This window comes from Rhinopithecus roxellana, chromosome 8, assembly GCF_007565055.1.
Source record: "Rhinopithecus roxellana isolate Shanxi Qingling chromosome 8, ASM756505v1, whole genome shotgun sequence".
NCBI classification, from domain to species: domain Eukaryota; kingdom Metazoa; phylum Chordata; class Mammalia; order Primates; family Cercopithecidae; genus Rhinopithecus; species Rhinopithecus roxellana.
The window spans coordinates 95,104,538-95,118,514 of record NC_044556.1 but is presented as its reverse complement, the minus strand read 5'-3'; the positions used below and the strand labels follow the sequence as shown (position 1 = coordinate 95,118,514).

The window sequence follows — 13,977 nt, the reverse complement described above, 5'->3', positions numbered from 1 at the left end:
AGACCAGCCTGAGTGACATAGTAAGACTCTTTAATTTTTTTTTTTTTTAATTAGCCAAGCATGATGGCATGTGCCTATAGTCCCGGCTACTCAGGAAGCTGAGGCGATAGGATCTCTTGAGCCCATGAGTTTAAGGCTGCAGTGAGCTAGGCTTATACCACTGCACTCCAGCCAGGACAACAGAGTGATACCCTGTCTAAAACAAAACAGAACTAAAAAACAAAGTGTCTGGGTCCATTCTGAGCTCCTTTGGGCTCACTGGCCCCATCCACAGCTGCAGACTGTGTAAGTAAGAGATGTTGTAAACAGGGTGGTCTTTGGCCTTCCATGATCAGTGCTGGTCTTTGCAACAAGCTCCATCATGCCTCGGGACAATGTTGCTGACCAACCCCACGACTGCAACCCTTTGCTGGAAAGCCAGGCCCAGGCCCTCAGCCCGGTGGGGAGATGGAAGCGGGGCGTGTCCTACCTCACCAGCGACTTGTTCAAACAGAGCTCGAAACCGCTGCTCCTCCTCTGTCTCCTGGTCAGGCGGAGTTGGCTTTGGGGGCTAAAAAACAGCCGAAGAAACTTGCACAAAATGATCCACAAAAAGGAAACATGACAAAAATAGCAAGAAAGAAGCCAGGACACTCTGTGCCCAGCCCCATGTCACCCTCCTGATGCGGTGTGCATGAGCTGCGTCCTGTAGCATGAGGAACATTTTCTCATGAAGGCTCTTTAGAAGGTGAGACTACAAGGACTCTATTAGTTGGACCTGTGGAGCCCTTTTGCCTTACAGATGAGGAGGCCAAAGAACCCTGACCCCTGCCTCAGTTAGGTCCTGGCCACTGGATTTTCATGCTTCCTGCACTTCCTCTAGCTTACCTTTTACCACCCTGGACTGCAATGACTCACTTCATCATCTGTTTTGATAGCTGGTGAAATCGTTGAAGGCAAGAGTCTGTTTCTAGCACTGAGCTCTGGGTTTGGTATATAGAAAGCGCTCAGTAAATGTTTTGGGTGGTTTTTGGTTTCTTTGGTTTTTTAGCACCATTAATAAGCTGTGCCCCAGCATGGAGAAGCAAATTCCCTCCTAAAAGCAGATCTCTGCTTCCCCTGGACATGTCAGACTGTTTCCAGCTATAGCATCTCAAGGCCTCTGGAGAGTCCTCCAGCCCTTGGACGAGGGTAAAACCACCCCCAGGTCTCCCCCTCCACATACACATAATGTAGAGGAGAAGTAATGTGTTCCCCTGAGTCCACAGTAAAAAACATCTCCCTGCCTCTCTGGTTTTCTTTTCACTGATTAGTTTTCTTAAAATACAATTAAAAGATAGTCTACCCCCTTCAGAAGTGGCAACTTCCTCTCAGGTGGAGTTGGTAGTGTGAAAGTTATTAAATCAAAATGAAGTTACTAATGTTAAGAAAACCCTGACAAGTAGAGCTCAGGAAGGCCAGAAGGTCCTCATGCTTATTTGCCTGATAACAAAAGTATCACAAGAGGCTGCAAAAACCACAACCTTTCACAGAGGCCCTTGCAACCATACACAAAAATACTTCTACCTCTGCGTAGCAACTGCCTGTCCAACATCAGCCTGGCCTCACCTTTGTTATTGATCTTTGTAGCCAAGGATAATTATTTCAAAACAATTATGTAATCCTTCTCATTTTTTTCTTTAAAAACCTTTGTCCTCTTTTACCTCCCCAAATATGTGCATAGTTTACTGTGGTATGCATATGCCCATTGCAGTGCTTTATCCCCAAATAAATAGCTTTTCTTTTAGAGAGTGTCTCCGTGTTTGTTATTTCAGTTGACAGTAGCGCAGAGGAAGATGACATTGAACACAACTTTATACCAAGCACCCACCTCACTTCCATGCCAGGTCCTTGTGTACTAGAGGAGCACAGACTAGAAGACATACATCTTGGTCTACAGGAGGTTAGAATCATAGATGCTTACTTGATCGCACATAACCATTGCCTGAACCGCAGAGTTTTACATGACTCTGTGATTAGAAGGAAGGTTTCCAGAACCATCACCTGAATCCTACACTCCATAGCAACATCAGAAGACTCACCTCAGGAAGGTCAATGTCTACATTTCCATCCATATCCCTGTATGGGCAGAAAAACACACAGCCTCAATTGTGGATTAACTTCTCATTGGGATCTGCAGAGCTGAAGAGCCCAGAGCTGTTGGAAGGTTCTGTCCCATTGAATCCCTTATTGTTCAGTGCTGTTTACATTTCACAGAGTTTGCAGACCCCACACATTGACACCCCCACCCTTAGTCATTCAGCCCTTGCTCAGAATGCAAATAAGAGGGACAGCCATTGTGTTAGGCCATTCTTGCATGGCTATAAAGAAATAACAGAGACTAGGTAATTTATAAAGAAAAGAGATTTGATTGGCTCACGGTTCTGCAGGCTTTACATGAAGCACAGTGCTGGCATCTGCTCTGCTTCTCAGGAGGTCTCAGGAAACTTACAATTATCACAGAAGGTGAAGGGGAAGCAGGCCAGTCACATGGAAAAAGCAGGAGCAGGGTGGGGTGGGGGAGTTGCCTCACTCCCTTAAACAACCAGATCTCATGCAAACTCACTATTGTGAAGACAGCACCAAGCCAGGAGAGATCTGCCCCCATGACCCAAACACCTCCCATCAAGCCCCACCTCCAACACTGGGGATTACAATTCAACATCAGATCTGGTGGGGACACATATTCAAACTGTATCATTCTGCCATGGCCCCTCAAATCTCATGTCCTTCTCACACTGCAAAATATAATCATGCCTTCCCAATAATCCCCCAAAGTCTTAAGTCATTCCAGCATTAACTCAAAAGTCCGAAGTCCAAAGTCTCACCTGAGATAAGGCAAGTCCCATTGCCTATGAGCCTGTCAAATCAAAATCAAGTTCCAAGATATACAAATTCCATTTTATACTTCCAAAATACAATGGGAGTATAGGCACTGGGTAAACATTCCCCTTCCAAAAGGCCAAAAGAAAGGGGCTACAGGCCCCATGCAAGTTTGAAACCCCGCAGGGCAGTCATTAAATATTAAAGCTCCAAAATGATCTCCTTTGACTCCATGTCCCACATCCAAGGAACACTGGTACAAAGAGTGGGATCCCAAGGCCTTGGAGAGCTCTGTCCCCGTGACTTTGGCTGCTGTCATGGGTTGTTGAGTGCCTGTAGCTTTTCCAGGCTCAAGGTGCAAGCTGCCAGTGGATCCACCATTCTTGGGTCTGGAGAATGATGGCCACCTTCCCAGAGTTCTGCTAAGCAGTACCCCAGTGGGGACTCTGTGCGAGGCCTCAAATCTCACATTTTCCCATCTGCATTGCCCTAGTAGAAGTCCTCTGTGAGGGTTCTGTCCCTGCAGCAGGCTTTTGCCTGGGCATCCAGGCTTTTCCATACATCCTCTGAAATCTAGGTGGAGGCTGCTAAGCCTCATTCAGTCTTGCACTCTGTGTGCCTGCAGGCTTAACACCATATGGAAGCTGCCAAGGCTTATGGCTTGCACCTTGCACCCTCTGAAGCAGTACCCCAAACTGTATCTGGTGCCTTTGAGCAGAGACTAGAGCTGGAGCAGCTGGGATGCAGGTAACAGTGTCCTGAGGCTGCATAGGGCAGTGCGGCCCTAGGCCTGGCCCATGAAGCCATTTTTTTCCTTGGCCTGCGATGGGAGGGACTGCTGCTGCAAAGGTCGCTAAAATGCCTTTGAGGCCTTTTTCCATTGTCTTGGTTACAGCACTTGGTTCCTTTTTTGTTATGTAAATATTTCTAGCAAGTGGTTGTTCCACAGCCTGCTTGAATTCCTCTCTCGAAAAAGCTTTTTTCTTTCTCTGCTATATAGCCAGGCTGCAAATTTTCCCAACTTTTATGCTCCACTTCCCTTTTAAATATATATATTCCAACTTTAAGTCATATCTTTGCTCCCACATCTGAGTATAGGTTGTTAGAAGCAGCCAGGTCACATCCTGAATGCTTTGCTGCTTTGAAATTTCTTCTTCCGGATACTCTAAATCATCACTAGGAAGTTCAAACTTCCACAGATCCCTAGGGCATGGACACAATTCAGCCAAGTTGTTTGCTAAGGCATAACACACATAACCTTTGCTTCAGTTCCCAATAAGTTCCTCATTTCCATCTGGGACCTTGGCAGCCTGAACTTCACTATTAATATCACTATCAACAGTTTCGCCATAACTATGTAACCAGCCTCTAAGAAGTTCCAAACTTTTCCTCATCTTCCTGTCTTCTTCTGAGGCCTTCAAACTCTTCCAACCTCTGCCTGTTATCTAGTTCCAAAGTCACTTCCACATTTTCAGTTATCTTTTTAACAATGCCCCACTCCTCTGTACCAATCTTCTGTATTAGGCTGTTCTTGTACTGCTATAAAGAAATACCTAAGACTGAGTAATTTACAAAGAAAAGAAGTTCAATTGGCTCACAATTCTGCAGGCTTTACAAGGAAGCATGGTATATTCCCTAGAAGTTAACCTGACTCTTTGATTTCTAGGGAGGCCTAGGAAGCTTACAATCAAGGCAGAAGGGGGAAGAGTCATGTCACACGGCAAAAGCAGGAGCAGGGGTGGGGCAAGTACCACATACTAGCAACCACATCTCACAAGCATTTACTCAGTATCACGAGGATAGCACCAAGTCATGAGGGATCTGCCCCCACGACCCAAACATCTCCCACCAGGCACCACCTCCAACATTGGGGATTACAATTCAACTTCAGATTTGATGGGGACACATATTCAAACTATATCAGCTATCACTAAGAACTTGTGAATTCTGGGTTTATGGAACTAGAAGAAGTTAAGCCAGCAGTCACTCCCTATTTCTTTGATGAACTTTAACAAAGGCAAGGGATAAAGTGTTTTGTAGAATAGTAGCACCTCCAATGACCCATAAACAGTTCAGTTGCATTACACATTCACTCTCCATGAACTCTGCATCTTCAAGGAGGATGCATATCTGTTGGAGACCATTCAGCCTATTGAGTGATAGGCATTGGGGAGGGGGTGCATTTTAAAAGATTACAAAGTTGAATCAGAACCAAAATGACCACCTTTTTTGTTTTGTTTTTTTTCTGAGACGGAGTCTCACTCTGTGGCCCAGGTAGGAGTAAAATGGCACAATCTCGGCTCACTGCAACCTCTGCCTCCTGGGTTTTAAGTGATTCTCTTGCCTCAGCCTCCCAAGTAGCTGGGATTACAGGCATGTGCCACCATGCCCAGCTAATTTTGTATTTTTAGTAGATATAGGGTGTCTCCACGTTGGCCAGGCTGGTCTCAAACTCCTGACCTCAGGTGATCCTCCTGCCTTGGCCTCCCACAGTGCTAGGATTACAGGCATGAGTCACCATGCCCAGCCTAAAGACCACCTTTTGAAGCTGCATCCCTAACTCCTGCCTCTCCTCATAGATGTAAATTCCTGATTCCACTGGTGAGGTTGGGGAGGGATGGGTGTCTCTGTGCTTATGTTAGGGAAAAAGAGGAAAAATGATGCAATCATGTTTTTTTACTATTCACATATTTAGGGGAACTTGTAGTATTTGGATAGTAGTAATATTAACAGGAGGAGCAGCCTTCAGCTTTTGATGATGCTAAAAACATTTGGAGGAATACAGTCTTATAGATTAAAACTTGAAGCACTCTCAAAGAAAAACTGATACAAAATCAAAATCAAAGGGAATACGAATAAATACTAACATTGAATGAGGGTAGTCCTCCCTTTCCTCTTCATCCCCTGGGCATACATGACATAACCCTTTCAGAACTTTTGTTTGTTTAATCAGGAACCTGTCTGAGAGCTAAACTAATGCACACAGAGCTCAGTGTGGATTTTTGTTACCAAGCTACAGAGCTGATTCTTATACTCAGTATCATAGCAGACTAAAGTATCTTATTCAGAGCAAGATTAAGTATGGAGGTTTTTTGCCGTGTACAAGTCACCTTATGCATGCCAGTGACTCTGAGCTCACCCCACTAATGGGATAGAGAACAAGAGGCATGGCATTGGCATAACTTGGGTCTCTCTTGTTCTTGCCACCCATAAGAGATGTCAATCTGCATGGATCTCATACAGGGTACTTTTGTGTGAACAGATACTAGGATATTCATCCCCACCTTGTACTAGTATCTGGGAGAAGGCTGGAGAAAAATTATCCGGTAGAGTGTTTAAAAATTTAAGACTTTTCGGCCGGGCACGGTGGCTCAAGCCTGTAATCCCAGCACTTTGCGAGGCCGAGACCGGCAGATCATGAGGTCAGGAGATCGAGACCATCCTGGCTAACATGAAGAAACCCCATCTCTACTAAAAAAATACAAAAAACTAGCTGGGCGAGGTGGCGGGTGCCTGTAGTCCCAGCTACTCGTGAGGCTGAGGCAGGAGAATGGCGTAAACCCGGGAGGCAGAGCTTGCAGTGAGCTGAGATCCGGCCACTGCACTCCAGCCTGGGCGACAGAGCGAGACTTCGTTTCAAAAAAAAAAAAAAAAAAAATTTAAGACTTTTCAGCATCTATTTAGCCAAGAGAAAGAACCATGCCTTTTGTAATCAGCTTGAGAAACCCCACCAGACTTCATAATTGAGTCTTCTCAATGCATGCCACCAATCTAATTCTATCTCACTAAACGAAAGATGAAACTAGAGTGAGTCATGTATTCACAGCTGTCTCTCTTGTTAACTCTGTGTAGATTGACTTTTTTTGGAGACTTATCTAGCTTAAATACAGAATTAGCAGATTTTAGCATTCTCTGTAATCTTTAGAATATCATCATTGGGAAAAGAAATGGATTCCTCTGTCTTGAACCATTTTTCCCCCTGTGCCACAGAGCAACCCATGGTGAATGGGCAGTAAAGGGAAACATTTTCCACAGAAGTAACCGATATAAAATAATTTCGCTAAGACACTGTGAAGAAGATGTGGTGGAATACTGGGTATGTAAAATGAGAGGCAGATTTGCCAACATTTATTTCAATTGGAGGTGAAAGAACATGTCATTCTTGAAATTTGCAATAGCCACCGCCTTCATCATGCCCAGAAATGTCTAGCATCCCTGCATGGGGCTCTTACCCCAGAAGCTTCTTGGTAATAGGGTCTGAAAAATGAAGGGCTCCACCCAAGAGTGTCTCGTGAGCATGACTCTGGGACCAGTAGAAAAAAGCAACTTTTCAATGGTTTGCTTGAGGGAGGGAGGAGCAGAGCTAGAAGGAATATGTGCCTTGCCTTGCAGATGAGTTAACAAAGTGTCCTGCAGCCTGGCATGGTGGCTCACTCCTGCAATCCCAGCACTTTGGGAGGCCGAGACAAGTGGATCATCTGAGGTCAGGAGTTTGAGACCAGCCTTGCCAACATGGTGAAACCCCGTCTCTACTAAAAATACAAAAAAAATTAGCCGGGTGTGGTGGCGGGTGCCTGTAATCCCAGCTACTCTGGAGACTGAGGCAGGAGAATTGCTTGAACCTGGTAGGCGGAGGTTGCAGTGAGCTGAGATCGCACCATTGCACTACAGCCTGGGTAACAAGAGTGAAACTTCATCTAAAAAAAATTAATAATAAATAATAGAAAAGAAAGAAACTGTCCTGCCTTGTTTCTCAGGTACACATGGAAAATGGAAGAATGGAGTCTTGGCTCCAGCAGTTCCTGGATGACTTCTGTGTGAATAAACTACTAAAAGAAGTGGGATTCTGGAAGCTGTTCCTCTGACTCACCGGGTAATGGCTTTTTTCTCTGAAAAGATTCTCAGACAGAAATCAGCTTCCTGGTGGGGCTCAAAAGTGCTGGGAATCAGGATATACTCCCCAGGGGGTAGCTTGAACCGGTCGGAGACTTCTCTCAGGTTGATGAACGTCTTGCTTCTGGCCCGAGAAGTGTGGTATCTGAAGAAGTCTTTGTTCAGGTGTTCGTCTTTGTCAGGGCACTGCAATGGGCAAGAAAGGGAAGGGTTTCCTAGGGAAGTTCCTCTTGGCTTTTTGGACACCGTTCCTGGACTCTTGGTTGAGTCTCAGGTGTGAAACCGAGGAGGAGCTGTGAATTTAGTACTCAGATGGAGAACTCTGAAACAGCAATGTGTTTCCCACCTACCTCGTAAATGGCATAGCCGATTGTCAGCACATTGGCACCAAATCTCTTGAGTTTCCTTCTATCTTTCTGCATCAGGGCTACAAGGAAACTACACTCCTCCTGCCCCTCATCTTTCTCAGTCAGAGACAATTTTATTTGTGGATTGGTCCAAAAGGTATCTGTCATTTGGGAGAGGTAGATTATTCTCCCTTTCTTAAAAAACCCCCCCAAAGACCACACACACGCACACTCACACACACCTATCCGCTCTCATTATATATCCTACCAAACATGAGAAAGTAATACCTTCTCTCCCTGTTCAATAAGCCCTCCTACCCTACTTTTGATAATCCCCAACGAGAATGCAAAGTATCCTCTCTTTCATATCCACCTTCTCTTCAACCATTTCCTATGCAGCTTTTTAAGGACATTCTTCTGGGTCTAGTCTGCTAAAGGTTGTTCCATCTTTTTTTTTTTTTTTTTCCACTTAGTATTTCAGAGGAGAGTGCAGTAGACTTCTGGTTGTCCCCTGGCATCTACTTGATGGTGGGCAGTTTGAGTAGGATTGACCTCGATCACTGCTCCAGCGTGAATTGCCAGTCCCTCTTGCCACTGAAGACTGGACAAAGCCAATCAATGCATAGCATTCACCGGGCAATATTGGTTCAAAGAATTTCCAATTAGAGGGAAATTGAGAACTTTTGTTTGATAACCCCAGGAGCTCTTGCTGTTCGTGTGAATGAGGATTCAGGAAGCCCTGGAGACTGCTGCTAGCCCTCCTGTGATTATAAAGAAAGCCAGACAGAGAAAGAAGTCAACACAGAAAAGAGGGCAGAGCAGTGAATTACAAGCAAATGGAACCAGGGCCCTGATAGAACTGTGCCTGAAGCCCACCCTACTTTTCTTCTGAGCTCTTCAATTATGTGAGATAATAAATCCTTTCTACTGCTAAACTGGCATGAGTCATGCTTTCCATTACTTGTAATGGAAAATAACCTAAGTGGTAAAACAAAGGAGTTTCCTCAAACAATTCTTACCCAACTAAATCTTTGTAGCCTTCTTTTCCCAGTCACTTTTGAAATCTTACTATGTTTCAGGCTTTCTCTGAGGACCCGGCCCTTATCCAACCCGGTGTCCTGGGTTGGAATGGACACTTGGGAGTGGCAGAGAGAGTGACAGACAGCCTACTTACCCAGGAAATTGCGGCAGCCCCCAGCCGTGGAGCCGCGAACCCAACTTCCCTGATGGACTGTCACCTCCCATTTATGGACGGCATCTTCCTCCAGGGCATCGGGAGTGAGGTTACAGATCTCCACTTTGTCAAAGTGGGCCTTGAAGTCCTTAAATGCCATCCTGCAACAAAGTGGAGAGACACGATGGACAGGAGGGCGATGGTGAGGGCATCATCCATTCACTCATTCATTAAATCATTCACTTATTCATTAAATCATCTTGTTCCTGTCCACAAGGAGTGGGGGGACTGCAAAGTGTGGGGAGATGGAAAAATTTTTTAAAGTAAAGTAAAGTAAAGGTTAAAAAGGTAAAAACTGGGGTAAAAATATAGATTTATTGTAGATGTTAAGTGCTACGGAGAAAAATCAAATTGGGTTGAAAGTTGGGAGTGTAAGGGTGGGATGCTATTTTAAACAGGGAGGTAAGGGAAGGCCTTACTGATGGGGCACATTCTGAGTGGAGACCTGAACTACCAGGTACTGGGCAGAGCAGCTCTCTGGGGGTCTAGTCAGACCCCTCTGGACAGCAAGGCCCCGAGGCAGAGAGGTGCTTGAGGTGCTCATGGAACACCAGGAAGGCACAAGGCATCCGTAAGGAATAAGATCAAGAGATCACAGTATGTCAAGTAGATATAGGGATTTTGGCTTTGACTCTGAGAAGATGGAGAGCCACTGGAAGGTGGTAAATGGAGGAGTCACATGCTCCATGGCTGCTGTGTTGAGAACAGACTTTGGGGACACAGGTGGAAGTAGAGATGCAGCTGGGACGTTAGTGCTGATGTCCAAGTGAGAGACAAGGGTGGCTTGGTCCAGGCTGGTGGCATGGGAGATGGGAACAGTGGCCAGATTTGAGATATATTCTGAGGCAAATCTTACAGGATTTGCTAATGGACTGGATGTGGGGAAGGAGAGAATGAAAGGAATCAGGATGTTTGGTTTGAGTGACTGGAAGGATGGAGATGGGGAAGGCTGTGGTGAGACAGTTTGAGAGAAAAACTCAGGTCAGGTTTGGGCACGTGAATCTGAGATGTCTATTATACATTCAAGGGGAGATGTTAAGTAGACCGTTGAGTATGTGACTCTGCTATTCTGAGCAAAGGAGTTGAAGATGGAAACCTGAGAATTAGTGTAAAGATAGTTTTTAAAGTCATGAGACCAGATGAGACGCCTAAAGAGTCAGAATAGACAGCAAGGAGGGGGACCATGGATGGGGCCCTGGGACACCTCAGTGCTAACAGGTTAGGAAGATGAGAGGGGGCCAGGACAGGATGTTCAGAAGGAGCTCAGGTAGGAGGAGGACCACCAGGGCGTGTGGTCCCCTGCAATCCAGTACATCAAGGGCTCCTGATGGATCAAAATGATCCAGTCGAGCAAAGTGAGAATCGGTGGCCTCTCTGGCAACATCAGGGTCAGTGGGATGGTGGGACACACTCATAGCTGAGTGGAGTCGAGAGAGTAAGGGAGAAGAGGAACTGGTGGGCTTTGCTATAGAGGAGAGGAGAGAGCTGGGTCGGTCACTTGAGTGGATCAAGGGAGGCTTTCTTTTCTTTGCAGGTAGGAGAAATGATAGTGTTGGAGTGCTAAGGTGAATGATTCAGAAGAAAGGGGGAATTCATACATAAGGCGAGAGAAGAGAGCTGCAGGAGCAGGTGAAAGATGGAAAGAGCAGGTGAAAGATGGAAAGAGGCTACACAGGGTTTCAGAGTCAGGATTCCAGGAGGAAGGGCTCCATGCACAGAGTGATGATTTAACACCACCCATCACCTTGGGCAGGCTCAGCCCAGGTGTCGGGGCACCTCCTTCAAGAGGGTCAGGGCAATGGATCATTCATATGGACGCTCTTCTTTGCGGAGCCTCCTGCTGTGAATTTCTGAGTTTCCTCTGCCCGGCTTCTCCCACCTTCTGTACCAGACCTTCCTTCCACTAGCCTGACCTCAGGTAGCCTCTCAAACTCTAGTTTCTACCTCCTGCTCATATGCACTGATTAGTGTGATGATACTAATTCCAGAACTCAGCTTTCTTCTTGCAGTTTTTGTTCCTCTCTTGTAACCCCCTAAGTCAAAGTCCCCTGTACTTCAAAATTCAAAGTTCATCTGTAATTTCTAATTTGACAGCTTGGGAATCTCTCAAGCACCCTGCACGTTTTCCACAAATCTGGGGAACTTAAGCCCTCATGGTTCCTGAGACAGAGACGGCTGGCATTCACCAGCACAGGACTAGGGACTGCACCCCACTCCTTCTGTTTGGGAGTAGAGTGTGAGCAGTGATGCATTTACTTCTGAGTCAAGATTTTTAGAAAGTGAGAGTGTCTTCTTCAATTTTTTATTTTATTCTTCTCTTCTTCTGGCTACATGCAGATGACCATGTGACCTTAGAAGATGGCAGAGCCACACAACAGAATCACTGTGTGAACAGAGTCACCCATGGAATACGAACATCCTCCCTGGACTGTCACAATGAGTGAGAAAAAAACTTCACTGTGTTTGAGCTTTTATACATCTGGGGCCTATTCCACTACTGCAGCTAGTGTTACCTTGAGTCTTTGGTGCCTCGAATTACGGAACTACCATAACAAAATTCTAAAATATGTTAGCAGTTTGGCAAGAGGGAACATGGAACTGTTGGAGCTGGAAAATGGGGATATCTATGTTATGCAGTTGCAAAACATTGGGTAAATCTGTTGCATGTTGTTATGGACTGAATGTTTGTAGCCTTCCCTAAATCTGTATGTTGAATCCTAACCCTCAAAGTAGAAGTGTTAGCAGATGGGGCCTTTGGGAGGTGACTAGGTTGTGAGGATGGAGCCCTCATGGATGGGGTTAGTGCCATTATAAAAGAGGCCCCAGAGAGCCGCCTTGCCCTCTTTCTACTGCGTGAGGACACAGTGAGAAGGATCCATCTGTAAATCAGAAATAGGGCCCTCCCTAGACATGGGTTCTGCCTATGTCATCATCTTGGACTTCCTGGTATCTAGAACTGTGAGAAATAAATTCCTGTTCTTTGTAAGCCACCCAGTCTGTGGTATTTTGTTATAGCCACCCAAATAGACTAAGACAACTGTAAAAATACAGAAGGCAGAACAAATCACTACTGAGGCTGTGTTCTACGGGAAAAGAATGAAAAAGGCTGGAATAGTTATGGTTTTGTGTTGTTGTATTTTAAAAGCTGTTACAAGGAAGAGATGAGTTCAGGCAAGAATTGACTGGTTGGAGCACGTGAAAGGGAATAGAACCAGAAACCAGAAATTGTTTCTTGCAGGGTTAGAAGGGCCAACTTCTAGATCCCAAACAGGAAGAAATAAGCCTGAAAAAGATTTTAGAGATGAAGGCCCAACACAAATATTCAATTAAACAAAGAGATTCAGGCCAAGGCAAAGTCCAGAGTAGAAACGTTTCCTTCCCACGTAGGTCAATATCTTTAGATGCTCTCAGGGTAGCTGCCAAAGGTACCTCTCACCAAAGTGGGTGTGGAGGGAATGCACCCTGTGAGCAGCAGAGCTGCCTGTCTTCAAATTCACTGTGTAAACCCAGATGACACAGAGCGCCAAGGGGGTATGTCAGGCTGGAGACCAGACGCTCTTCCTCTATTGGATTGCAGCAACCCCCTAAAGACTCTTCAACAAACCGAGAGCTGGGGTGAGCCCCCACCAAGACAGGAGGGAGATTAAATTTCCCTCTAATCTGGGTCTATATGAGGGGTCTGAGACAGATGAATTTGATTTGCCAAAAACGGAGAGAGAAGGCTGGGGGAGGTGGCTCATACCTGTAATTCCAGCATTTTGAAAGGTCGAGGTGGGTGGTTTCTCTGAGGTCAGGGGTTCGAGACTAGCCTGGCCAACATGGTGAAACCCCCTCTCTACCAAAGATACAAAATAAGTTGGGTGTGGTGGCGCACGCCTGTACTCTCAGCTACTTGGCAGGCTGAGGCAGGAGTATCACTTGAACCTCGGAGGTGGAGGTTGCAGTGAGACGAGATCGCACCACTACACTCCAGCCTGGGCAATAAGAGCAAAATTCTGTCTCAAAAAAAAAAAGAGAGAGAGAGAGAGAGAGAAACATGGTGCTGCTTACGCCCCTGGGCCATGGGACTTGCTCATATCTGCAGTTAACACAGGAACAAGCACTGTACCAGAATTCGCCATCATCCAGAGCAGTGTGACACAGACGCTTCTGCTCAGCTGCACCAACAGAACGCCACTCCGGAGAACTAGGAGTAAACAAAATTGGTGTTCAGGCAGAGGTCATGAAGAGCAACAACGGCCTTGATGTGGAACCCACAGTGTGTGGTTATGGAGGAAATAAGTCCTGCTCAGTGACTACTCACTGGGTCCCAGAAATGTACCAGGGATGCAGTGGCCAGTGAGCCACTGGCCCCCAAATAAGAGGACTGGCCAGAAAGTACATCTCCAAGTGCTGCTGATGGATAAAATACCCCTGAGGATGATTTGAACCACCGACATGGAAGATTATCTCGGGACAGTCACAAGGCATTGCATGCCCACGGGGTAGCAGAAGAGCCCAGCTGGAAGCCACAAGTCCACTGACTTTCGTGCTTGGCCTCCAACTTGCCATGTGACCTGGAGCAATGCTTGGCCTCTCCTTAGTGGATAAGCTGACACTTGGAAAGGTGATAATGCCTTACGCTTGCCCATGCTTGATGTTGTCTGTACTGGGCACCTTCTG

At 46.0% G+C, this 13,977-nt stretch overlaps 1 protein-coding gene across 3 annotated transcripts in view; it reads right to left on the bottom strand.

The window, feature by feature from the left end:
* CAPN9 (calpain 9) overlaps positions 1-13,977 on the bottom strand; it is a 54,387-nt gene that overhangs the window by 13,390 nt on the left and 27,020 nt on the right. For 2 of the 3 annotated variants that reach the window (XM_010374042.2, XM_010374044.2), the window contains 6 exons: positions 13,424-13,501; positions 9,256-9,416; positions 8,085-8,242; positions 7,712-7,920; positions 2,061-2,097; positions 470-550 (listed from right to left, as the gene is read on the bottom strand). In XM_010374042.2, coding sequence (XP_010372344.2) covers positions 470-550; positions 2,061-2,097; positions 7,712-7,920; positions 8,085-8,242; positions 9,256-9,416; positions 13,424-13,501 — 724 coding nt within the window. The remainder of the gene's footprint in view (positions 1-469; positions 551-2,060; positions 2,098-7,711; positions 7,921-8,084; positions 8,243-9,255; positions 9,417-13,423; positions 13,502-13,977) is intronic. The other variant, XM_010374043.2, reaches the window with a different exon arrangement.